Genomic DNA, 24,366 nt, shown 5'->3' with positions numbered 1-24,366 from the left:
TTTTATCCGTGAGCCAGCACACTAGCTGGTGGAGTCTCAAAGATTTTACTCTTGAGAACATGCGTCAAAATTTTCAAAATGGCGTCCTTGTCTCGCAGTCGTCCATCGATTTCTTCTTTACGGAGATGCACGAGTTTATTATTGGTAAATCTTCCGATCTTTTACGCTGTTGTAATAAAAGAAGCATTCAGCTAATTTTTTTTATGTTTTTGCAGGTACAATCGAAGAACCATATAGTTCAATCGGCTAAATGCACGAGAACGATATGCTGTGCTGACTCTTTGCAAGCCACCAAAACTAGTGTGTGAGTATATAAGCCGGTGTTTCATGCGAATTTCATTCGTCTGCCATTTTCCGTTTTTCAGAGAGGATACTTTGGGTTCTCTGAGTCCTCAATAATAATTTGAATTCTACATCGCGTGGACTATGTGAACATTGTTATGAAATGAGCAATATCAAAAGCTTCGGGTGTTGCGAAAACTAAGACCCTCGAAAACGAAGACCTAAGACCCGTCTTAGTTTTGGAGATTACGAAAACTAAGACCTCCTAAAATCGAATCCGTCGAAATATAAAGTCAAATTGTAACCAAAACAGGTCTAATCTGTCAAATTATCTCCTGTCTGATCCTTTCCACCGAGTTTTAGGTCAAATTTAACGGTAAATTTAGTTTTCGTAACTTCAAAAACTGAGACCCCTCTTAGTTTTTGTAATTACGAACACTAGGTCCCCCACCAAACCATTTTGTAAAATGAATAAAGGCTGATAGTTTTGAAAGAAACTGTTTGGGGCTGCATCGGTGGGAGTAACGAAATAATTTGGATATATCAACAAAGTTGAAATGGTAAATTGGCCACCGTAACGACAAAGGGCTAACGCTCGAAACATCAGCTTTTGTAATCGTTACAGTGGCCAATTTACCATTTCAACTTTGTTGATATATCCTAATCATTCTGTAAAATGTCTGCAAAGTCAAATTACGACCTTTCAAAGACTATTCAGTGAAGGTGGATGTTTTCTTTGTGTAGTTACCAAAATGAAGACCCCGAAAACGAAGGACCCCACCAAAACGAAGACCCCCTACCAAAATGAAGACCCATTACAAAAACGAAGACCCATTAACAAATTTGTTATGGTCATGAGACACACTACAAAAACGAAGATCCTTATGGAAATCTTGAATTCTGAATTTGGCATGTCTGTAATTTATTACGGAATATTTCAACAGTAGAGCACTATGGAGCCTTAAATGGGACTTCTTTAAAGCTAAAATGAGATTTAATCGAAGAGATATGACATGCACATGGAAGATGCGTTGCTTGACGCTTTAAGCGATGTAGGTAAAGATAACATTACAAAAGACAACTGTCAAGAAGAACATGTGGAATTCATCTATTCCATCAACTAAAATAGGATAACTGTATTGATTTGATCTTAATTACGTTTCCTTAGCTCTTTCTTTTCAACATAAAACGAATATATTAAGTGAATCAAATGTCTCCAGTTGCAATCGTTTTGTTTTATTTATAAGATCGTGTCGGGCGAGAAAATCTGTTGTCCCTTGACAGATACACTTGTCATCCTATTTCGTAATTGAATGTTGCGGTAGTAAGTTGTCAAATGACTCTCTCCCTATTCTCAAATGTCTAAGGAAAAAGGCTTCAGGGAAGTTGCAATTTCAAACCAGGATTCTATAGGTCGATGGTGGTGTCGACGTTTGTTGAGCCACTGAGTTGAAGTCTCCATGATCCGACAGAGGGATAAGTGTATTACCACTAGATAGCCGAGAAGACTGTGAGGAGGAAAGACTACTTACTCTGCTATTCTGCTGTCTACCATCAGGAGTTTTAAGAAAGAAAATAATCAATTTGTTGTATATTGCACTCTCTACATCTCCCACCTCTTCAACATTATTTCTGAGCACCTCCCGTCTGTCCATGGTTATGCTGATGACATGCAGATTTACCTCTCCTTCTGACCTTGCTCTATCCATTCTGAAATTAACGCTGTCTCTGTGATTGAGAAGTGCATTGTTGATGTTCATTCTTGGTTTATTGCCAATTGTTTAATGATAAATGATGCAAAAACTGAGTATTTAATTATAGGCACCCATCAACTACTTGAAAAAACATCTATTGAATCTATTGTCATTGGTGACACCTTTAAAAAGTGTCCGGAACCTTGGGTCCTGGTTTGATGCCCAAATGTGAATGAATGTTCATATACATAGGATTTGTAGGAAAGCTTTTCGTGGATTATACAACATAAGATAGATCAGAAAATTCCTTACTGTTCAATCAACTAAGATACCAGTCCACGCCTTTGTATCCTCACACCTTGAGTACTGTAATGCACTTCTCTTTGGTCTACCTAAATATCAACTCAATTGTTTGCAGAAAGTTCAGAATGATGCAGCTAGAGTGATTTTTCAGATTGCAAAATTTGATCACATCACACCCGCACTTATCGACCTACATTGGCTCCCAGCAACATTCAGAGTTCTGTTTAAATTGCTCCTCCTTGTTTACAAGTCATTATTACACGACTCGGGCAGTCAGAGGGCCAATAACTAAGGTCAACCAATCAAAATCCTCTATTGCCAGTCAATATTCTCTCAGTATTGGACCGGGCACTGTTCCGAATGGTCCCGAATGATACCACACTTGTGTCCCTTTGAACTTCAGTCGTATAATAAATCTCTTATTAACCAAGCTTGCTTGGGACTGTTCTGGAAGAATATCGGCCCTTGGTCTTTTTTGTACCGACCGAGCACAGCTCGATACCTCAGGCCGATATTCTCCCAGTACGGCCCTCGCGCTTGGTCAATAAGATATATTTAAGCAACCAAAGTCCTCCCTACATTAAAGATCTTTTGTCCCTGAAACCAGCTACTAAATTATTCTGCTCTTTGCTCGTCTGCACAATCTCTTCTGTTCATTCCTAAAGCCAACTGCTCTTCACTTGGGGATCGGACCTTTGCTCATGCTGCACCTGTTTTATGGAACTAGCTTCCATTAGTATAGGTAATCACATGATTTTGAGTGCAATTTGGAATAAATAAGCACGAGTAAATTTTTTCAAAGACTAACAAAATTGCATGAGCCTGTAGGGCGAGTGCAATTTGTGGTCTTTGAAAAAATTTACAAGTGGTTGTTTATTCCAAATTGCACGAAAAAATCATGTGATTATGTATTAATAATATACATGAAAAAATACGAGGTATCTTCTCATAACTTTGCAGAAGAAAAGCGCGCGCGCACATCACGTGCAAAAATAATTTATTCAAACCCTGCAAGTGACATTGACCTTGACATTGATCTTGACTTTGACCTTCACATTGACCTTGACCAATCAGAATGTCCGGTTTGTTTTCTTTGCAGTGAATTAACCCTCTTCTGCACTGAATTAACTGAAAACTGCATTCATCTTAACCAATCAGAACTGAGAAATTTTTTCATGTATATTATTAACTATAAAAACAAGTAGTAGTCTCACCATTTTTAAAAAGCAACTTAAAACATTTTCATCTAGGAAAGCTTTTAGTTTGTTTCAATAGTTTTGTTTATTGCCTTTGAATATTTTAATCGTAGATAGAATAGAACTTTAATTTATGTAAAGTGCTTGTGAATATAGTTTATAGTTTTAGCACTGTATAAATTTATTATCATCATCATATTACTTAATGGAAACAATTAATTGACTTAACCTTTCATGTATTCACTTTCAGTGTTCAGGCTGTCATGAAGAGATTCAGTTCACATATCTCAAAAAATTATCAAGAAAAATTTCCACCAGTCCTTGGCTGCAATGTTCTATCAGTGATAGCCACAGAAAACCTTGTTGGCTCAAGTGAGCTTGAAGAGGGTGCAGACAGTGAAGATGAAGCTACGAGTGGAAGAAAACGTATAAGATATACGCATCCCCTGGATGATGTTCCATAACTGTAGCTGTGATTCTACTTCAAAAATAAAAATTCCCCAAGCACATAGCTTTTTATAATTTACTCTTTATAATTTACTAGGTCATTTGCACCTCAGGTATCCCTGGATGTTCCACAACTGTAGCTGTAATTCTACTTCAAAAAAAAAAAGTTCCCCAAACACTTAACTTTTTATAAGTTACTTTTATAATTTATTATATCATCTGGACCTAAGTATGACTTTGAGCAAAATTACTTTTGATTAAACCAATGCTAAAATGTTTCATGTGTCTACAGATGGAAAACAGATTGTATAACTTGTGGTTTTGTCAGCAAAATAAAATTACAGAAATTTAACACTATTTCTGCACCGCAGTTACTATAAGGGTGAGGTTCCAGAAAAGGTTCTCACTCCTGAAATTTCTCTGTGGCTTCACAACTAGTTAAAAGTAGTCCTCAAGATTTTTGTTCTCTCGTGTTGTGAGGATGACCCTTCCAGCTACCCTGGTCCCAGAGGTTCTCCTCTCTACTGGAGTACGAGAATCCGGCGCGAAGCGCCGACCAACGAGCTGCAAAGCAATGAGCAGAGAGAACCTCTGGTCAGGACCGTTGAGAATCTCACTTTCATGCCACCAAGCTTCGGGTGATAGCCATCAATCATGCCCCTTTCCGACAATCAGAGTAAAGTACTAAAATACCTCTGGTTGTCGGAAAGGGGTGTGATTGATGGCTTCACCCGAAGCTTGGTGGCATGATGGTGAGATTCTCGACGGTCCTGACCAGAGGTTCTCTCTGCTCGCTGCTTTGCAGCTCATTGGTCGGCGCTTTGCGCCCAATTCTCGTACTCTGGTAGAGAGAAGAGAACCTCTGGGACAAGGGTACCTTCCAGCTAATCAGGCCATGATATTTATTGTTTAAAATTATTTTAGGCAGTGCCTGAAGTAATTGCTCTATTGTACTTTTCTTCGTGACAGAAAGCAGGAAACATAATACATTATTTCTGACATGCAGATAATAACTGTAGATAACACTCAATGGTACTTGGTCTATCCTAAACCTGTACAGTACAAATTCTTATGACCAATCCACTTGTCACTAACAAGGGTCAAGAAATTCTCTGATTAAAATTCGATGAGATTTGAAGTATTTGTATCTTCTGTTTAGATGTTTATTTCTGGTATTGTGAACTTGAATTCCTGCGTTGCTTTCCCAGTTTTCTAGACCAATGGCTTACTAAATCTGTTGCTAATTGAAAAATTGCCCTCTCACTAGTTGGAAAGTTTTTGTTTATTTTTTTACTTTAGTGTTATACCTGAAGCTTATGAACCTGTGTGCACCAAGTTTTTACTTTATTTTGATTGGTTGCTAACATTCCAAGTTAGAAGCATATTGACTGGAAAGCAATAATTACTATTTAATATTTAATGGATGTTGAACTGTTAGTCTGTGTGATTACAATCTACTTGTGCTCAAAGAGTTCAAATCAAACAGTTCATCCCTGAGAAAGCCAGTTAACTGTAAGTTAACACTAAAAACAATTACACCGTAAGTATGGATATCATTTTTCCTTCAACTCCCATGAGTGGCCAAGACAAAATTTCTCTGTTGAATATCGAACAGACAAGTGATGGGAATAAAGATAAATATCACTATTAGGAGATTATCAGTTGATCCAATACCAAAAAGGGTTACTAAGTTGACCAGAACAACCATATTTGATTTAAAACCTCTTTTTAATTCTACTCCCACATTTCAAATCATTTGTTCTTAGTTCAGCGGTGCATTTAAAGTAAAGCATGTTGTATCATCTTCATTTCTAGGAAGATTATTTTTGTAATGGAAAAATCACTGCTAATCATATTAGATGTGTTGAAAAGATACTGAATAGAACTTGCTATTTAGAGAGTTTCATTGAATATGAATCATTATTCCAACTACTATTTACATTTCTATTTACATGTTGCAGTGACACACATTTATGAGTCATACAAAAAGAACTCTAAAGTTACAAAGTGACTAGTTTGCAACGCTAATAATTACAGTCAATGTGTAAAAATCTGGAATTGTTCCTTTGTGGTATTACCACTCCTCTGGTTCTTCAAATGCCCTGTCTTCCTTCTTCATTTTCTTTTTAGCAGGCTCTGGAGATTCTTCATCATCCACTATCTCTCCATCTTCAAGCTCACTGCTTGTGTTGTCCTTGCTTTTATTTGCCTGTACTTCCAGAGGTGATGAAGTTTTGCATGCACTCATTTCCATTTGTCTAGGTCTCTTTAGAGGAGTTTGTCTCGTGTATTCGACACTTTCTTCATAACTACCCTCAAACTGCTTTGTATGCTCAGCATAAGAAACTATTGTATAACACTCCCCTTCATAATCCAGTTTATTAAGAACTTGATTGGCATTCTCCCTCTTAGCAAGTGAGACAAAGGCAGAGGTGCTATTGATCCATGAGATATAGACAAATCCAAAATTACTGAACAAATCAAGAATGTCTCCTTGTTTCCAGTCACTTGGAAAAGTCAAATAAAACACATGATCACGGGATGGACTCAAGTCAGGCCCAGCTAAGTTGAGATAAGGAATATCCTCCATTCTCATAACAAATATTTTGTTTAAAAATGGAGCAACCAAGAAGGAATCTGGTGAGACATTGACCTTTGGAGGTTCTTGAAAAGAACCAAGATAGTTGGCCATAGAAATAAATGAAAGCCCTGTGATATAAGCATCATAGGCAGCTTCATGAGGTTTCTCATCACTTTCAACATAGCAAGAAAACTTTTCATCAAATTTCGCTGCAGCCTTTTCGAATGGTTTCTGTGAGACATGCTTCACAAGATCTGCCAGTACTGATGATGGAATGAGATCTCTGAAAGGTTGAGTGTTTGCCATGACTTTTGTGTCAATAAGCTTTGGGAATACTGCACTTATGGTTGCTTTGAAATCTTCAAGGTATTCTGGAAGTGGGCATAAAAACTGGTCAACTGTGTGAATCAAATCAAGAAACATATTGTGGCCCACCATAACTTTGCCAGACTGCGATATCATTTTTACAACTTGTGAGAATCCCACAGCATTTTCAATCAGTTGGTCTTCTTTGGCCTGTTTTTCATCTTCAAGTTTCTTTTTTTCGTCTTCATTGACTTTAGTTACTACAATAAACCGTTCTTTCTTCTCGTTCATTGCAGCTTCCATGTGAATCCCAGCCTTAAACCTCTGTTTGGCAGTTTGGTAGATCAGCTTTCTTAGGTAACCGTTACATGGTGGCACCCGAGTGACCTTCCCCTCCGGATCTGTGAGCATTTCTTGTATACTGTCACATGCTTTCTCTACAAATTCACGGTGTTCCGGTGGGACTTTCATAATTAGCGCCTTCTGTGAGGATCCCCCGCTAGTTTTAGAAGTGGAATCAGGGGAGGTAAGAGAAGTCGACGTAAACGAGTCTTGTGTGTTCCTCGCTATAAAATGATCTCTCAATTTCTGCTCGTCATGAGGCCGTAAATAGGAGATTCCTTCATAAAAAAGTTTGTTGAAGTCGAAGTTGTGTTCTGTCAAGAAATCGATACTAGAACTTTGACATAGAAAACGGACATCAGGACACTGTCGATTCCACACCTTAGGAAAGATGTAAAAATTAAAAGGCTTTGCAATATACAGCTCTAGCTCGTTGTCCCATTCAAAGGTACATAAACCGAACTGAATGATGATGAAGTCTTTGGATCCTTCCTTCAGTTTTGAATAGCGCTCCTGTGGAGTATCAAATGAATTTTCAACTCCCCACTTCACCTTTAGTCCCGAAAATTCGGCGTCAATTGCAAGGAATGATGCTGAATTGATTGCTTCAGAGACAAGTGTGAGCGATTCATGAAAGCTCTTCCGCAAAACTTCCATCGCTAAACTTTACGGTCCCGCCATGTGGATGAAGACTGCGAAAACTCCATTATACGTTTATATGATATTGTAAGAAGTTCTGAGTACCACCGCATAATTTCTTAGCGCTGGCGCAAAATTATTAGCATTTTTGACGTCACGTGAAATCTAACTCGAAACTTGTTGCATTGATCGCCAAGTCAAGGATCTTTTGAACTCATTAATTATATCGATCTCCACGAACTAGAGGACGTAGAGGCAGCACATCACAGTTTTATCCGTAAGAAAGGAAAGGGATAAGTCAAGAGAGGGCAATGTTGCTTTCTGCGAGGACGGCTGCACTGAATAAAGTGTTTGTTGACATGATCTCCGTGGGCCGTTTCCAAGTGTTTAGTTGGTGACAAGAACAATTCCAGATGGTATGTAAGTCTTTTCTAGCAATTGAATGTGCTATACTTCACCCACCATGTATATGCGTATATGTAGAGTCAGCTTCAGTTAGCTGGCTTTGATTTTATGTGGTTTGGCCCTAAAACAAATGCAAAAAACAAATATTAGAAACTCGCGCGTACTGTTTAATAATTACGAGTTAACAAAGAAAATTAATTTTACCGAAATCAGACATTCAATAATCTTTCGAAATCTTCCCATAAAGCTATGGAGTGGATTGTTTCTCCATCTGGATCCTATTTTGTGTGACTTCCTCACTCATTATCAACTAGGATGTTAGTGAGTTGGAAAGGGTACCGTGGGTAGGTTTCTGCAGAAACTGTGTAGCTGCCTCTGTGTGTGTGTGTGTGTGTGTGTGTGTGTGTGTGTGTGTGTGTGGGTGTGTGGGTGTCTGTGTGTGTGTGTGTGTGTGTGTGTGTGTGTGTGTGTGTGTGGGTGTCTGTGTGTGTGTGTGTGTGTGTGTGTGTGTGTGTGTGTGTGTGTGTGTGTGTGCGTGTGTGTGTGGGCGTGCGTGTGTGCGTGATAATTTGGTTTTATTGATATTGATTGATTAAATCATGTGTACCATGGGTGAATACAAAAATAATACTAAGGGAGAAAGTAAGAGAAAAACTAAAATTTGAAATTTAAACACAAAAGAGACTTTCTACATACACTGCCTGATCTTTACTAAAGTTCTCTTTTAGGGAGGTTGAAAAAAATCATGCAGCATAATATCTAAACGATGAAGACAAACCTATGTTTGTGAGTCAAGAATGATGATGAGGAACAGTAACACAAGTAGGGTCTCAAGACAACTACACTTTGCAAATGGTTTTCCACCAAAAGGTCTGGTGCAGGCTGCAGTTCCCTTCCAACAGTCGACATACACAGTACCAGCTGTCAAGCACTATGTCAGCTTGGTAGGTTTTCAGAAAATCTGTTGTGAACTCTTTTACTTCCTGGACTGACTGACAAGTAACTTATCCCTATAATATTATAACATTATTAAGTGCATTATACAAATTATTTACATAATATTCTATCACGAAGTTCTCAGAAACTTATGGCTGGTACAAGGAAAATTTCTTTGGATATAAGTTAACATTTTAGCATTTTATTTAGTGTAATGATCTTACTCATTCATCATGTAGAAAAAATGTTAAATCTGTGTTTTCCATAGTAGTGTTATTTGGCTCTGACGAAGAGCTAACGCTTGAAACGTCAGCCTTTGTAATCATTACGGTGGCCAATTTACCAATTCAACTTTGTTGATATATCCAAATTAATTCGTTACCCCCACCGACACAGCCCCAAACAGTTTCTTTAGAAACTATCAGCCTTTATTCATTTGTTATTTGGTACAAGGTAACTGTAATATGTAGGTGCTATCAGCAGAAAATATTTGAAATTCTAATCATCTTCTAACTTTCTCAGGATGAAGTTTCACCTGGCCGAATTAGAAGAACTCAGCGGACAATTCCACCTCTGGCAATGGGGCGTGGTCAGTTCTGTAGTATCAGAGCTAGACCTGAAGATGAGCGATATGTAAGGCACTGTTTATGGATCAACTGTTTTATTATATATCTTGTGCACATGGAATAAATTGAAATTAACTACTGTAGATGTAGTACAATATAGGGAATAGCATTTTAAACAGAATTCATAGTGTGATTTTCTTTTCAGGACTCTGGATAGTTAAAATTGTATTGGATTAAAGTGCACCTAGACCCAAAAAATTTTTTTTTGCTTAACGAAATAAGCGTATTTTTTGGAGTATTTCTGTGCCAAAATTTTTTTTATTCGCTCAAATCTTCAATTTTCTGTGCCCAGTCAAAATACGAAAAATCGGCCACCATCTTGCCCCATGACCGAGTTTAAAGAGGAATGGCTCTAGTGGGTAATGTGACATCAAATCAAGAACACGAAAGTCTGCATTTCACACATTTTCACTTGTTTGGGAAGGTTGTGTCCATATTGTCCGAAAATATGCTGACTAAGTGTGTTGTAGGAGGATGTAGCAACGTGTGAAATTTGCAAGAGGGTATTGCGCTTCATACATTCCTCGTACAACACACCTAGTCGGCATATTTCGGACAATATCGATGACAACCTTCCCAAACAAGTGAAAATGTGTGAAATGCAGACTTTCGTGTTCTCGATTTGATGTCATTACCCGCTAGAGCCATTCCTCTTTTAACTAGGTCATCGGGTAAGATGGTGGCCGATTTTCCGTATTTTGACTGGGCACAGAAAATTAAAGATTTGAGCAAATAAAAAAAATTTTGCACAGGAATACTCCAAAAAATAAGCTTATTTCGTTAAGCGAAAAAAAAATTTTGGGTTGAGGTGCACTTTAAAGTTCTCTGTTAAAAGAGGGCAGTGTTAGGGCATTAGCCCTTCTGACAAAGGGTTAATGCCCGAAACATCAGCTTTTTAAACACTTTATGGTGGTCAATTTACAATTTCAATGTAGTTGATATCACCAAATTACCTTGTTACCCCAACTGATGCAGCACCACAGTTTCTTTAGAAACTTATCCCCTTTATTCTTCTGTTACAGTAGTTTACTTTAACTTACAATTTTGCTTCTTGATTTTTTTTTTGTTCTTGGTAAAAAGAAGAGGAGACCAGACCCACTCAAATTACCAAAGCCAGCTGAGAAGACTGGATTTTCTGCTTCACAAATTAAGGTGAATAACAATTATGTCAACCACTGATTAAATCAGTCAGAGTTATCAAGAACTTAAGCACATTTTGCTCATCATATGCCCTCATTTACTAATAAACATTAAAAATGAAGTCTGCATGCTTTGAATGTAATTAATGATTTGTGAATGTAATTACATATTGAATGTAATGATGCATTACTAACAGCATTTTTGTTTGTTATATGACAGCATGCTAAGCCAAGAATTTTGAGAGCATGTCGTTCAACAGAGCCAGCATCTCCCTCTCCTGTTTCTACTCCAGTCTATGATATGAAATATTTAACCAGGTGGGCATTGAAAGGATGATGTGTATACATGTAGTGTAGTATGTTGTTTACTTAATTTTTGATTTTACAATGATCAGAACATGTGAATTGCAAATGCCTGGACAATAGTTGCCAATAGAACAGTTGAGTTGTGTTTTGTTAACGGTAATCATTCCCCTAATATATAATGTTGATGTTATTCAGCAATTCTGCAATGAATTTCTATAAAACTTATAACGGTCCAGCAAAAGTTCCCAGGAATGAGTTGAGTCAGTGTTGTGCAGTCACTTGGAATCAGCATCAACACAGTACAGTGAAGAGCTCTGTGCACAGTAAAGAGATAACTTAATTATTGCCATTAGAGTTACATAATTATCACCATATGGGCTATTATTTCTGATGGGAGGGCTCTGTAACCTGCATGGAAGGAGCTTTCAGATCAGGTGCTAAGGATTCATCTGGATTAACCTTAATTGTTGATGAGGATTTTCTTATTGCTGTAAGCTAGCACTTCCTATGACTTCATTGATATGATAGGTTGGAGTGTTAAATTATTTTCAGTCGCTTTGAATTTCTGTGGGAGGGTTGCCCAATACCACGGATTGATACGAGTCGTCTAATGTATTCATGAGATGTATGACCCATATGAGTCGTGTAATGTAATTATGAGTCGTACAATTCGTCAACCCATGAATATTCATCACGGAAACCATGGATATCAAACAGGTCATGAGGCTGTGCTGTCTATTCATGAGTGTTATCAGGGAGATGTAGAGATTGTTTCACCACTTTGAAAGAGCTGACCCCCTGATGGCAGTGTGCCAATTCATACTCTCTTATGAGTCGTCAATTTTATAAATATTCATTATGGAAACCATGGAAATGAAGTGAGTCACAAGGCTGTGCTGTCTATCCATGACTGTTATCAGGTAGTCTCCCTCGCAGCCGTTTTTTTTGGATGTCACACAATGCTCCCCCAAAAGAACGGCTGCTGACAACCGAACTACATTCCTTTCTCCGAATTGGCCAATCACAACTCGGATTCCATTTTCAGGAACCTTTTCGCGCCAGACTCACCTTTTGAGACTCGTCCAATCAGATATCATTTTCTATCGCGATCCTCATGTGGAAAACACAAGACAAATGGCGGTGCTTGAAGGAGCTTTTCGCAAAGTGTTGTCAAAGTTCAAAATTTTCGAGCTTAATGCTCACCAGAAGCTTGCAATTGAAAAAGTTTTAGTCGAGAAAGTAGATGTTTTTGTTAAGTTGCCTAAAGGATCCGGGAAATCGTTAATATATCAAGCACTCCCACTCGTGTTTGACCATGTTACCGATGAAAGTGGTCATATTATTGTTGTTGTTGTTGTGTTGTACCAACGTGTGGAAACACTCGATAATTCGGGCGGATTTCCTGTACCGGTGATAAGAAGCCACGAATATAACTATTCGGGTTCACTCCAGCTAGCAGCGGACTGGCAAATGAAGAAGTACAAGTAGTGTAGGAGATGTTGGCGGACCTAAATTGCAGTGTTCTCGAAGCTTCGCCCGGTTTGTTGACGGCAAGCACGCGCTTTTTTTCCTCGTGATCTCCATCTGTAGGTCGAAGCAAGCATTTAGCCCTTGGCCTAGATTGAAAGGCATCTTGTATTTCCTTTTGATTATTGATGTAAGTTACTCTTTCTTATATATTCTGACTTTTATAATCTGTAGTAACCTCTTGAAATATTGCAAATAAAGAGTTTCAGTTCAGTTTTTAGCTTCTTCTACTTTCTCAGTTGCTCGCTGAAACTTTAACAACCGCTCAAACAATCTAGCGTTCATGTCGTTGGCGTAGCAGTTGACGTCTATGTTAAGCATAGATTCTATAATTTCAACCAAATTGTGAGAAGTTTTCCCGAAATATATATACTCTATCTTTACCAGGGCACAACGATGAACATGTGAAACATTTTGAGCTCTCATCGACAAATTTCTTCAGTGTTTCTCCCAACATGATAGCTATATCATCTGCCACATCCACATCTTCGCATGAAACCTTACGTCATTCAGATTTTCTGGTATGTGATTGGTCTGTTCAATAGACCACGACCAAACCGCACGGACAATGAGAAAGGAATGTAGATCGGTTGTCAGCAGCTGTTCTTTTGGGGGAGCATTGCATGACATCCAAAAAAAAAAACGGCTGCGAGGGAGACTAGTTATCAGGGAGACATAAAAGATTTTTTCACCACTTTGAAAGAACTGACCATGATTGTTATGTGTTGATTTGTGCGAGTCATCCAGTCATGAATGTTCATTACAAAAACCATGGAAACGAAAATGCATCATTTAGTTCTGTGGCAACCATGCAAACTTGTTCAATGCTTTAGCAATGGTGAGTGTCTTCACAGACAACATCGTTTTATCGAGGCTCTCATTTTTGTTCCATTTTATCGGAGGAAGTTTTTTAAAAGGAAACCACTTTGTTAGAGTCACAAGGCAGTACTGTTTGGAAATGGAAGAGGATGATAAAGAAAATCACACATGTAACATTATTATTTGCATCAAGCAGTATCTGGACAGGGCTGCATGTTACACATGGGTGTTGCACATACTGTTTATTTTTATCAAGAAGTGAGGTCATTCCAGGGCTCGAAATTAATGGTAACCCATTAACCAATGGTTAGTAATTTTCAATGTTTGGTTACTAAAAATGTGTCCAACTAACCCGACGTGATTAGTAAAATTTTCTAACATATTTAAATTATGTTATGGAAATAACCTTAATTTCAATCTACAAATAAATAATGTTTTAGAGATGGTTTATGTGTTATTTACTTGCATTAGCTTGTTTTCTGTCTCAAACAATTTGTTCTTGCCATCTTTGAGATCAAATCAAGCTTTACAGCCATTTTGAGCGCTAAGGCCCTGGATGCAAATTTCTGTCAAGTGTGGGGATCTGGACACAACTTTGTTGGATCTGCCGTGTTGCAAAACCATATTCGCTTCAAAATTATTGTTCATGAGGTTCTGGTAGTTGGGCATTGAATTACGCAGAGTTCTTTAATCGTCATGGTAAACGAGAGGGAAATAAAATAGGTGCATAATTGTCAATGTTTTTAAGGTTACTGTAGTGTCACAGTCTTTAATTGTAACTGAAACAGACTCAAATATACAAGAAGAGTTTATACTGAAAAGTAAACAGATCCAACGTATCTAAAATGTCCTTAGGCGTAGCAGCCAAGCCTGCAATATCCAGGGATACCAGGATAATAATAATAATAATAATAATAATAATAATAATAATAATAATAATAATAATAACAATATTTTAACAGGGAGCCCACTTCACCAAAAGGTGCTCTTCAGTGAGGCCCTGCATATGCTACAAAAGAATTACAATAAAAATTAAAAAGCTAAGGTAGAACTAGGTAAGAATAGAAACCTACTTCCACTCGACAATGCATGTTTAACTAAAATGCATGTTTAAGCCTAGATTTAAATTAAGAAAGTACAGCGGTGTCACGTATATCTTGACTTAAAGAGTTCCAGTCTACGACGCTCTGATACGTAAAACGTTGTTTGCCCCAGTTTGTTCTTACACAAGGTAAATGAAAATCGTCTTTGGAATGCGTGTTGTAATTATGAATAGTCCATTTTACAGTTGTGTGCTTGGTTGCCAAGCCTTTGAATGGGAGTGAGGCTAGAGATGACCTTGTTATGATACAAACCTTGCTGCCTTTCAAATGTAAATCACTTTGTTATCATGCTAACTAGATACAGGTCTCTATCACAACAAGGTCATCTTTAGCCTCACTCTGAATCAAAGGCTTGGCAACTAAGTACACAACTGTAAAATGGCCTATTAAGTTATTTCTAACAAAATTAAAATCAAAGTCAATAAGACCATTCAAACACTTGAAGATCGCTGTACAAATAACAGTCACCGTGCAATTTCAGCCACTCTTTAATTGTCCTAGTTGTTATTAACAAAATGTTCAATATTTGAGATATCATAACTTGTGAGCTTGGATACCAAACTTTATAATTTGGTTAGTAAAAAAGATGTCTACTAATTAATCCAAAGGGTAAGTGATCCAAAAATTAAATTTGAGCCCTGCATTTAGGGAGGAAGGAATATTAATGGAGCTGGATTTTTTTCTATCAAATCCTGGCCTACAGATATGAAAGTGATTTTTTGGAAGAAACTGATAGGAGACCAAGGAACTTTCAAGTTGATGTTGTTTGCTGAGGGGAATGGCTGTTTGCCAGACTTAATGAGAACATGGATTTTGCTCTCCCAGGCCTGAAATGATGCCAAACCTGCCAAAAAAAAGATTAACAGATGGACTTCATTGTAAATGACTCGGAACAAAAAAGGGGGAGTTGATTTTATTTCAGTATTCATTATGGTAAACTCCTGCTACTCAACAGCCAACGGAAATACTAAAAAGAATGGACAGAACTTCAACAGGAATACTCCTGTTGTATTGGTCAGTACAAAATGCAGACTTCAGACTGCAGACTGCAGACTGGGTACAAAAATGCAGTCTGCAGTCTGCATAATGTACCTGGTTTGCATTTTGTACCTGGTTTTCATTTTGTACCTGGTTTGCATTTTGTACTTAGTCTGCAATCTGCTGTCTTCATTTTGTACTGACCACTTGTTATATGTGCACTTCACACTGTGTTTTCGGAATGAGGAATACTTTTGTTGTTTTTACATTTCAAGTGGAGCTTTTAGAATGAGGAACACTTTTGTAATGCTTTTAAGTACAACAAGGATCACTCTTGTATTTGTGCACTTCACACGGTGCCTTTAGAAGGAGGAATGCTCTTGTTGTTTGTGCACCTCGCACGGTCCTATTAGAAGAAGTTAGAGTACTTTTTCTGTTTGTACATTTCAAGCAGAGCCTTTAGAACAAAGAATACAATTTGAGCAATGCTTTTAGATTAAGAAAACTTGTGTTTGTGCCCTTAATATGTTGCGTTTCAGTAGAACAAAGGTATTTTTTGTGCACTTCATGTCGTGCTTTTAGAATAAGGAATACTCTTGTTGTTTGTGGACTTTGCACAGAACTTTTATGGTGAAAAAATCTCTTAGTCTCCCCAATGACACTCATGGAGAGACAGCACAACTGAATGACTTGTTTTGTTTCCATGGTTTCTGTAATGAATATTCATGGTTTGAAGAATCATACGACTCATACAAATTGATGCACCACCATCAAGGGTCTGTGGTGTGAGCTGAAACACTGGTAGTCTCCCTGATGAGGGGTGCAGGTCATACAACTCGTGAATACATAAGAGGAATACAATAAATGACTTGTAATGATTTGTACCAAAGAAAATACTTGTTCTGTGGTACAACTAAAAGTCTGAGAGTTAACATTGTGATTAGGTGAAGCAAAAAAAAAAAAAAAAACTTCTCATAATGGTGTTTGTTCATAATTTCCAGGAGAACAGCTCATTCCACTCCACCAAACAGGCCCCATGAAAGTGATCTGGAAGATGACTTCGTACTTCCAAAAGAACTGAACTTCAAAAACAACAAAATTATATCTGATGTTGAAAAACAAACAATTCAGGCAGAGCTTGCCGGGCTTGAGGAAGTCTATCAACGAGTGTGTCATGTAAGTGAGCAATATATAATCACTTCCATGAAATTAATGTAACACTTTCCTCCTCCATCTGTGGCTTCCTGCGATGATTTATCTTTCTGTGTAAGCACATTTCTGTTAATCAAAATTTAGTATATTGCATCTCTCTTGCATACAAGTTGAAAGTTTTTAGCACATTTTGTCTTGTACAGGGAAGAATAGAGTCTTTACACAGTCTGGTGTATCCTTGTCGAAGAGATACCAAAAGAGGTTTGGTGCAGTACATAAACACCTCTGCGCCAGTGCAGCTGAGGTAAGGAAATGACTCTATACTATGTTATGGAGAGTGTGTTGCGTTACGGAAATGCTAAAAATAGAACTCAAGTTGTTTCTAGAATGCTCAGTCATGCTGACTCATTGAGAACTTTTAATGGAACTTTCTAGAACCCTTAGTCAGCATATTTTGTTATGATATCGATGCAATAGCGATGTCATGATACTAAAAATAGTTGCATTACAGATCCCAAGTACATTCTAGAACATTCTGTAAAAGATATATAAGGAGTTGCAATCAGTTAAAGTTAGACCTTTTTTAGTGAGTTAGTACTGTTGCAAAGAGCCCAGAGGAGCTAGTGTTGTTACTGGAGTCGTCAGCCGTGCGGAAGGCTACGTTGAGAAAAGTTGTGGACATGCATTGATACGTTACGAGGATCTGTGAAGAGAACTGTGAGTTGTGCAGTAGTGTACTAAGGTTATAGTTTTATAGAGGGCTCTAAGATAAGAGGATAGTTATTGTATTTGTATCATTCCGTAGTAAGATTGTTACATCAAACAACAACAAACATATGAAACATATGAGTGAACTGCGGTTATGAGACGTATACAAGAACGATCCTTCGCAGTAAAGCACTATTTGAGCAATAGTGGAAATCAGACCTGAAAAAAATTTCAGGCCTGTACGGGATTCGAACCACTGACCTCTGCGATACTAGTGCAGCGCTCTACCAATTGAGCTAACAAGCCAACTGGGAGCAGGCCATCAAATTAATTCGATATAAACCCGTAGATGATAAATCGAACAACAACAAACATATGAAACATATGAGTGAACTGCGGTTATGAGACGTATACAAGAACGATCCTTCGCAGTAAAGCACTATTTGAGCAATAGTGGAAATCAGACCTGAAAAAAATTTCAGGCCTGTACGGGATTCGAACCACTGACCTCTGCGATACTAGTGCAGCGCTCTACCAATTGAGCTAACCAGCCAACTGGGAGCAGGCCATCAAATTAATTCGATATAAACCCGTAGATGATAAATCGAACAACAACAAACATATGAAACATATGAGTGAACTGCGGTTATGAGACGTATACAAGAACGATCCTTCGCAGTAAAGCACTATTTGAGCAATAGTGGAAATCAGACCTGAAAAAAAAAAAAATTTCAGGCCTGTACGGGATTCGAACCACTGACCTCTGCGATACTAGTGCAGCGCTCTACCAATTGAGCTAACAAGCCAACTGGGAGCAGGCCATCAAATTAATTCGATATAAACCCGTAGATGATAAATCGAACAACAACAAACATATGAAACATATGAGTGAACTGCGGTTATGAGACGTATACAAGAACGATCCTTCGCAGTAAAGCACTATTTGAGCAATAGTGGAAATCAGACCTGAAAAAAATTTCAGGTCTGATTTCCACTATTGCTCAAATAGTGCTTTACTGCGAAGGATCGTTCTTGTATACGTCTCATAACCGCAGTTCACTCATATGTTTCATATGTTTGTTGTTGTTCGATTTATCATCTACGGGTTTATATCGAATTAATTTGATGGCCTGCTCCCAGTTGGCTTGTTAGCTCAATTGGTAGAGCGCTGCACTAGTATCGCAGAGGTCAGTGGTTCGAATCCCGTACAGGCCTGAAATTTTTTTTTTTCAGGTCTGATTTCCACTATTGCTCAAATAGTGCTTTACTGCGAAGGATCGTTCTTGTATACGTCTCATAACCGCAGTTCACTCATATGTTTCATATGTTTGTTGTTGTTCGATTTATCATCTACGGGTTTATATCGAATTAATTTGATGGCCTGTTCCCAGTTGGCTTGTTAGCTCAATTGGTAGAGTGCTGCACTAGTATCGCAGAGGTCAGTGGTTCGAATCCCGTACAGGCCTGAAATTTTTTTCAGGTCTGATTTCCACTATTGCTCAAATAGTGCTTTACTGCGAAGGATCGTTCTTGTATACATTGTTACATCAGTTGATAAAGTAGTTGAGTTGGTACGAGTTGTATCTTTCTGGCAGTTGAGAAAATACCATAACAACTAATACACCTTATACCTCTCAGCTTCTTTTTTTGTTATATTTAGTGATAACAACTAGCAATTTATTGCATATATAATGGTTTCAGAGGCAAATAAAGTGAATTTTATTTGATCTCTTCAAGTTTTGTATTTCTTACTATTTTTTTTCTATGACAACTCAACTTTAATCAGAAGTGATTAAGACTTGGCTAAAAAATCAGCCTTGTGGAAATGGGGTTACTATAAAATTCCAAATTTAGATTCTGATTTTTTGTTGAAAGGAGGGTAAGTGTTACAATTATTTTTTAGGGATTTTTTTACCTACCACAAGACATCTATGTTCTGATGTGTCAGTCAAGTACTTTTGATGTATTTGTTAAAGGAGATCCTTGCAAAACTCAAAGAGATATGATTTTTTCTGAATATCTATTAATCACTTTTAAAACCATTTAGCTGGTATATCATACCAGCCAAAGCTAATCTGGGAATCATTTTTCAAAGGACTCCAAAGATTTCTCATTACTCCAAGAAAGCATCTGCTGCTAAAAGTCTGAAACATAAAGAGGAAACTGAAACAGCTGAAACAAATGGTATTAAAGAGACAAACAATGAGGAATTACAGGAATCTACTTCTGCTCCTGATATAGAAAGCAAGCAAGAGTGAGTATTAATTTAAGTAGTTTGTGATAAATATAATGTATAATGATATAGAAGATAATGTGAGATTTGGTGACTTAATGATTACAAAGCTTGAACGTGGTCTAAGAGGTCAAGAGTCTTGCTCTGGCTATTTTCATTGTCTTCTTGGGTGAAATATTTTTATCCAAATTCTCACATTGCTTTCCCAAATATTAGTGAATTATTAACAGGGAAACTTGGAAATAAAAACAGGCTAGTAAGCTGCATCTCATCCAGGGAAGAGAGCAAGGCTCCTATTCACTTCATATTGTGAAAACTGTAGTAAGCACCACTGGTGTAGGCCATGATACTTGATGTAGGCCACAAGTTAAGGGCAGTGCTGCTGCTTTTCTAAAGTTCTGATGCTTCAGGTGGCTTGTGATGTGTTTCTGTGCTGAAAAAGTTACAGTTTGTATTTTACCATCAATGAATCAAAAATAATGCGCTTTACTTCAGTCTATACCCTCTCTATGCTAAGTTGTACAATGTCATGTTAGTACTAATTTTAATATTTGGCCCTGGCTATTTGTTTTATAGAAAGTTTATGTAAAGTAAAGGATGGTAATCTCTATTGTGATCATTTTTTTTTTTTTTTCATAGTTGATTACCAAATCTACACTAGAGTATCTTAGAAACACACTTCATTAATGGTAGCTTTATGAAATTTTTTAAAGAAATTGCTAAATAGGGCTCAGAGCCACCCAGAATTATCAAAAGGTTTAGGTGGCTCAGAATTCAATGAACTAATGAAAAACTAGAAAATATTCCATGGGCTCATCAAACCAATAAGATGAGGTTTTGTTTTTGTTTTGAAAAGTTTCTACTATGTTTGTGTATTTGATACTTTCCCTCTCTTTTGTTGAAGGAACAACAATCGACCAATTCTGATCCCTCTTCCATATATCAGATCAGATGTCAGTTTAACAGCAATTGCAAAACAGCAACATCAGACCTACCATGTACCTCATATATATAGCAGTAGGAATACCCATGCAGCCTTGAGGCAGCCCTCTACACTCAATAACACTGCAGTACCTGCTGTCATAAACATTAATCCAATGAGCATACCACAGCAGCCTCACCCAGGAGCAAAGAATGGCACACCTACTAGCAGTGTAGTCACGGTAACTGTAACAAACAAGTTCAGCAGTAATGCAGCAAATGCTGTTCCAGAAGCAGCTGAAGGTCACAATTCTATTCCTGCTCCATTTGTCTCCCCTAGTCCTTGTAAAAGAACTACACCCAATCAGACACCAGCAACACCAGCATTGGTTGATGTAGGGATTGACTTGTTAAATAAACTGGATGTGGAAAGTGTGGACTCTGAAGTAGATTATCCTGCTCAGAATGTTACGGAAAGCTTGACCAATAATCAGGGAGAAGAAACGACAGCTTCAAATCATACAGGAGATGATGCTAGCAAAAATCTTGCTGAAGAAATGGTGGCAAGCCAAATTAGGCTAAGTGTCACCACAATAGGTGGCCTAGAAGGAGGTGTGGAAATTTTTGATTATACCAAAAGAGGTAGGTGGTTTGATATTATTGTCTTGTTTTAATAATTACAATTTTTACAGACGGTGTTTTGAGGGAAAAGTGAGTTTTACTTGGATGCAAAGTATTTTATTCAACTAAAAGTAGTAAATTTGTCTACATTTTTTATTGCATGGTATTTTTTCTGTTTTTTTGGGGGGGGGTGGTGGGACTTATTTTGTCCAATGGAGAGCAATCTGTAAAGTGTCCTTTGGTTCTTTCTCTTCTTATTTTGAGCTTATATCTGTTTGATTTAATTTAAATCAATGTACAGACTGCTCGCAGTCCCTCTGTTTTTGCTCAAAAAAACTTATTATTTTTTTTGCCATCGTAATAGAATCTAAGGGGTGTACATTACTACTCTTGGTACAGGTAAAATTTTCCCCCTCCTCCTTGCAAAATAGCCCCATTGGATGACTTTGTGGTCAAACAAGAGGCAGATATAAATCAGTACTTTCTTGTGATCATTGAACAGCTGGGTCACAATAAACATTACCAATAGTAGAGTTCCAAGTGTCAAGTGTGATCATCTGCCATGTGATGTAATTTTTGTTCATGGCAAATCATGAGACCATCACGTTTGTTAGACCTTTGAATCTTTATGCCTTACTATGATTTGATGAGTTTAACTATTGGGTGAGGACAAACCTACTCTTCAGGTATAGTTTTGTCCCCTCAACCCTTTTTACATAACATTTACAGCTTGCCAAAGGAAAATTTTTCAATTGAGTGTCAAAGACTAAAACTATATTAAAGTTGTCGTAGTGATCAAGCAGAACTAAGGTAAGGTGTCACCAGGAACAAAGAAGAACATAAAGCAAAGACGGGGCCAATTAGGTTACCACTTGTTCTGCTTTAGCACATTATCAGTTGTTTTTGTTCTGATTGCATAGGGGAGCAAAACGAGACCTTAAGTGTAATCCTGAGTACCTTGTAACACTTGTGGAAGATTGCTTTATGTACTAGCAATAAAAGTAAGCTAGTTGATTCTTGCCTGAAACATTCTTACTCAATTTCAAATGCTATCAATGTTTTTTTTTTCTAGACATTGAGAGTGAACAACAAGCTGCAAAACATCTTGAGGTAAGTCACAGGTCATTTTGACAGACATCTTTCCATTATTCTTTCACAAAGTGACTTATAAAGTGAAACTTTTTCTGTTACAAAAACTCAGTTGTGTCCAGAATGAGTGGAAAGAGCCTAGTGCAGATGTAATGTTCTGAAACCTTGTCAATCAGTCTGTCCCTTTATTTTAATCGAGTTTATCATAGGATAGATGTCATTTTCACTTGGACTGTATAGGAAGCCTAGTGTAATGTTTTCTTCAGATTGCATGATACTGTTGCATACTTGGCTACAAACTGTATGCCATTCACTCTAACTTTGATCACTCTCTTAATGTCTGCTTTTCAAGAAAAGACCCTAATGTAATACAATAGAAAATGTTCACAACCTTGCTAACTTCACTGTTAAAACATTTGTATTCTTTCTGAGGCTTGTGAGTAACTTACGACAAATGACACTGTAGGGGTTAATTTCACATGGGTATTTTCTGGAATACAGAGGGCATACTGGCCAAAAAAAATTTCAGAGCAAAGTCAATTCATATAGTCAAACACAAGCCCCTTGTAAAATATTAGCAGCTGTAAGATAAAATTTTTCATTTTTTTTTTAGACTCTTATAAATGTCATTACAATAATCATTAAACATGGGTTATGCTGTAGAGATCATAATTATGTCTTTCTTATCAATTAACTTAACAGGAGCTGAACCAAATTGGAGAGAAACATATTAAAGAGTACAGTGATCTTCTTGAGGAGCATCAGCATATTTTGGATGAGGTCAAGCAACTTGAACAAGAACTTCACAAAGAGTAGACTCACTAGACAGTTGTTTTTTCAGAGTATCACAAGAATTAATCAAAACACAGTCTCCTGTGAGTAGATTGGTTTGTCAGCCATCAGCCTCAATCACCTTGGCTAGATTTAATTTTTTTTTTTATTTGCATCTGAGAATTTTTACTGAAAGTAACTTTTTTGCCCTGGATCTATCTGGCTCCTACCCCCCACCCCTTTTGTATATTCAGCACCTGCAGTATAGAAATTAGGAAATAATTTATTTTGACCTTAATCTCACAAAACACTGGGAAACTTCATTCAGCTCAAGGAGATATGTCTCCTTGCATTGATACCCTAAAGCTTTGATTATCAGCTAATTATTATTAATGTCCAATTGTTAAAAAACTTTAGCACAATATTTTTTGTTTTTCTTTCAAAAGCTCTGTTAATTAGGCAGTGGAATAAAAGCGCAATTAAAAATGCTTTACAATGCTTTACATTTATAATACAAATCAAAGACAACTTTTTCTAAATCACAAAATAATTTTAATACTTAAAATGGAATTAGTTGTAGGAACCTTTAGAGTTCATGGCAAGAGTTATTTGTTGAAGGAAATTTTCCAATTTCAAGGTGTGGATTAGCCATTGTTGATCAGGATGACCATCTCATGTTTGATACATAAATTGAAGGCAGCAAATGAGACCCAAAAAAGACTTAGCAACTGCTAAATGGTTGATGAGATGATTAATGAAATTTGCATCCCTCTTTTTGTATATAAAGAGATACTGAATCACATTTTGAGAAAAAAATTGCACTACCATGCTAGTTACCATATTATGGTATCAAATACCAAATTTAAGATGGCATGAATGAATAGTATCTCAGCACGGATCTCCTTTGTATTATTTAAGACAGTTGAGTAACAAATTTGCAATAAACTGTGTGACAATGCTAGGACTCAGAATTTCTTTCTTAACATGATCTTGGCTGTATTAGTTTTTAAGTTAATGTTTACTGTGAGTCCTCCATGTGTCCGGGCAGGTATGGACGTGGCAGAAAACACATTAAAGGGGGGTTCATTAACTTGCATGAAAGCATGGTTTTGAGAAACATGATTTGATGTGGGTGTGTCCGAGCCAATCATGATTTGGATTCTCATCAGAGGAAAGGAGTGCAAACCATCATTTTTTGTTTTTATCTTCTATTAAGGCCACAGGTAGCCCAAACTAGTTTAT

General features: G+C 37.3%; 3 protein-coding genes across 5 annotated transcripts; 2 read left to right on the top strand and 1 right to left on the bottom strand.

Moving 5' to 3' along the window:
- Nucleotides 1-5: 5 nt before the first annotated feature.
- LOC111334389 (uncharacterized) lies at nucleotides 6-4,279 on the top strand. The gene is made up of 3 exons (XM_022940109.2): nucleotides 6-144; nucleotides 216-304; nucleotides 3,726-4,279. The coding sequence occupies exons 1-3, from the start codon at nucleotides 79-81 to the stop codon at nucleotides 3,937-3,939; spliced, it is 369 nt and encodes a 122-aa protein (XP_022795844.1). The 5' UTR covers nucleotides 6-78; the 3' UTR covers nucleotides 3,940-4,279.
- Nucleotides 4,280-5,185: 906 nt separating this feature from the next.
- Nucleotides 5,186-7,898, bottom strand: LOC111334396 (poly(A)-specific ribonuclease PARN-like). Its single transcript, XM_022940116.2, has one exon. It carries the CDS (start codon nucleotides 7,806-7,808, stop codon nucleotides 5,997-5,999), a length of 1,812 nt encoding a protein of 603 aa, XP_022795851.2. The 5' UTR covers nucleotides 7,809-7,898; the 3' UTR covers nucleotides 5,186-5,996.
- A 50-nt stretch (nucleotides 7,899-7,948) lies between these two features.
- On the top strand, nucleotides 7,949-24,082 carry LOC111334386 (uncharacterized). Of its 3 annotated transcripts, none has more exons than XM_088745493.1 (11): nucleotides 7,949-8,206; nucleotides 8,913-9,139; nucleotides 9,654-9,764; nucleotides 10,841-10,909; nucleotides 11,117-11,214; nucleotides 16,631-16,805; nucleotides 16,985-17,085; nucleotides 19,585-19,743; nucleotides 20,627-21,285; nucleotides 22,337-22,374; nucleotides 23,056-24,082. In XM_088745493.1, the coding sequence occupies exons 2-11, from the start codon at nucleotides 8,993-8,995 to the stop codon at nucleotides 23,167-23,169; spliced, it is 1,671 nt and encodes a 556-aa protein (XP_088601619.1). In that variant the 5' UTR covers nucleotides 7,949-8,206; nucleotides 8,913-8,992; the 3' UTR covers nucleotides 23,170-24,082. The 3 variants fall into 3 exon arrangements, with proteins under 3 accessions (XP_088601619.1, XP_088601618.1, XP_022795843.2); XM_088745492.1 differs by having other exon boundaries at nucleotides 7,950-8,206; nucleotides 8,924-9,139; nucleotides 10,838-10,909; XM_022940108.2 differs by having other exon boundaries at nucleotides 7,950-8,206; nucleotides 10,838-10,909.
- Nucleotides 24,083-24,366: the final 284 nt, after the last annotated feature.

The sequence above is a fragment of the Stylophora pistillata genome, chromosome 14 (assembly GCF_964205215.1).
Source record: "Stylophora pistillata chromosome 14, jaStyPist1.2, whole genome shotgun sequence".
NCBI classification, from domain to species: domain Eukaryota; kingdom Metazoa; phylum Cnidaria; class Anthozoa; order Scleractinia; family Pocilloporidae; genus Stylophora; species Stylophora pistillata.
Note: the sequence above shows the minus strand (reverse complement) of the source record. Positions and strands in the feature narration are given on the sequence as shown.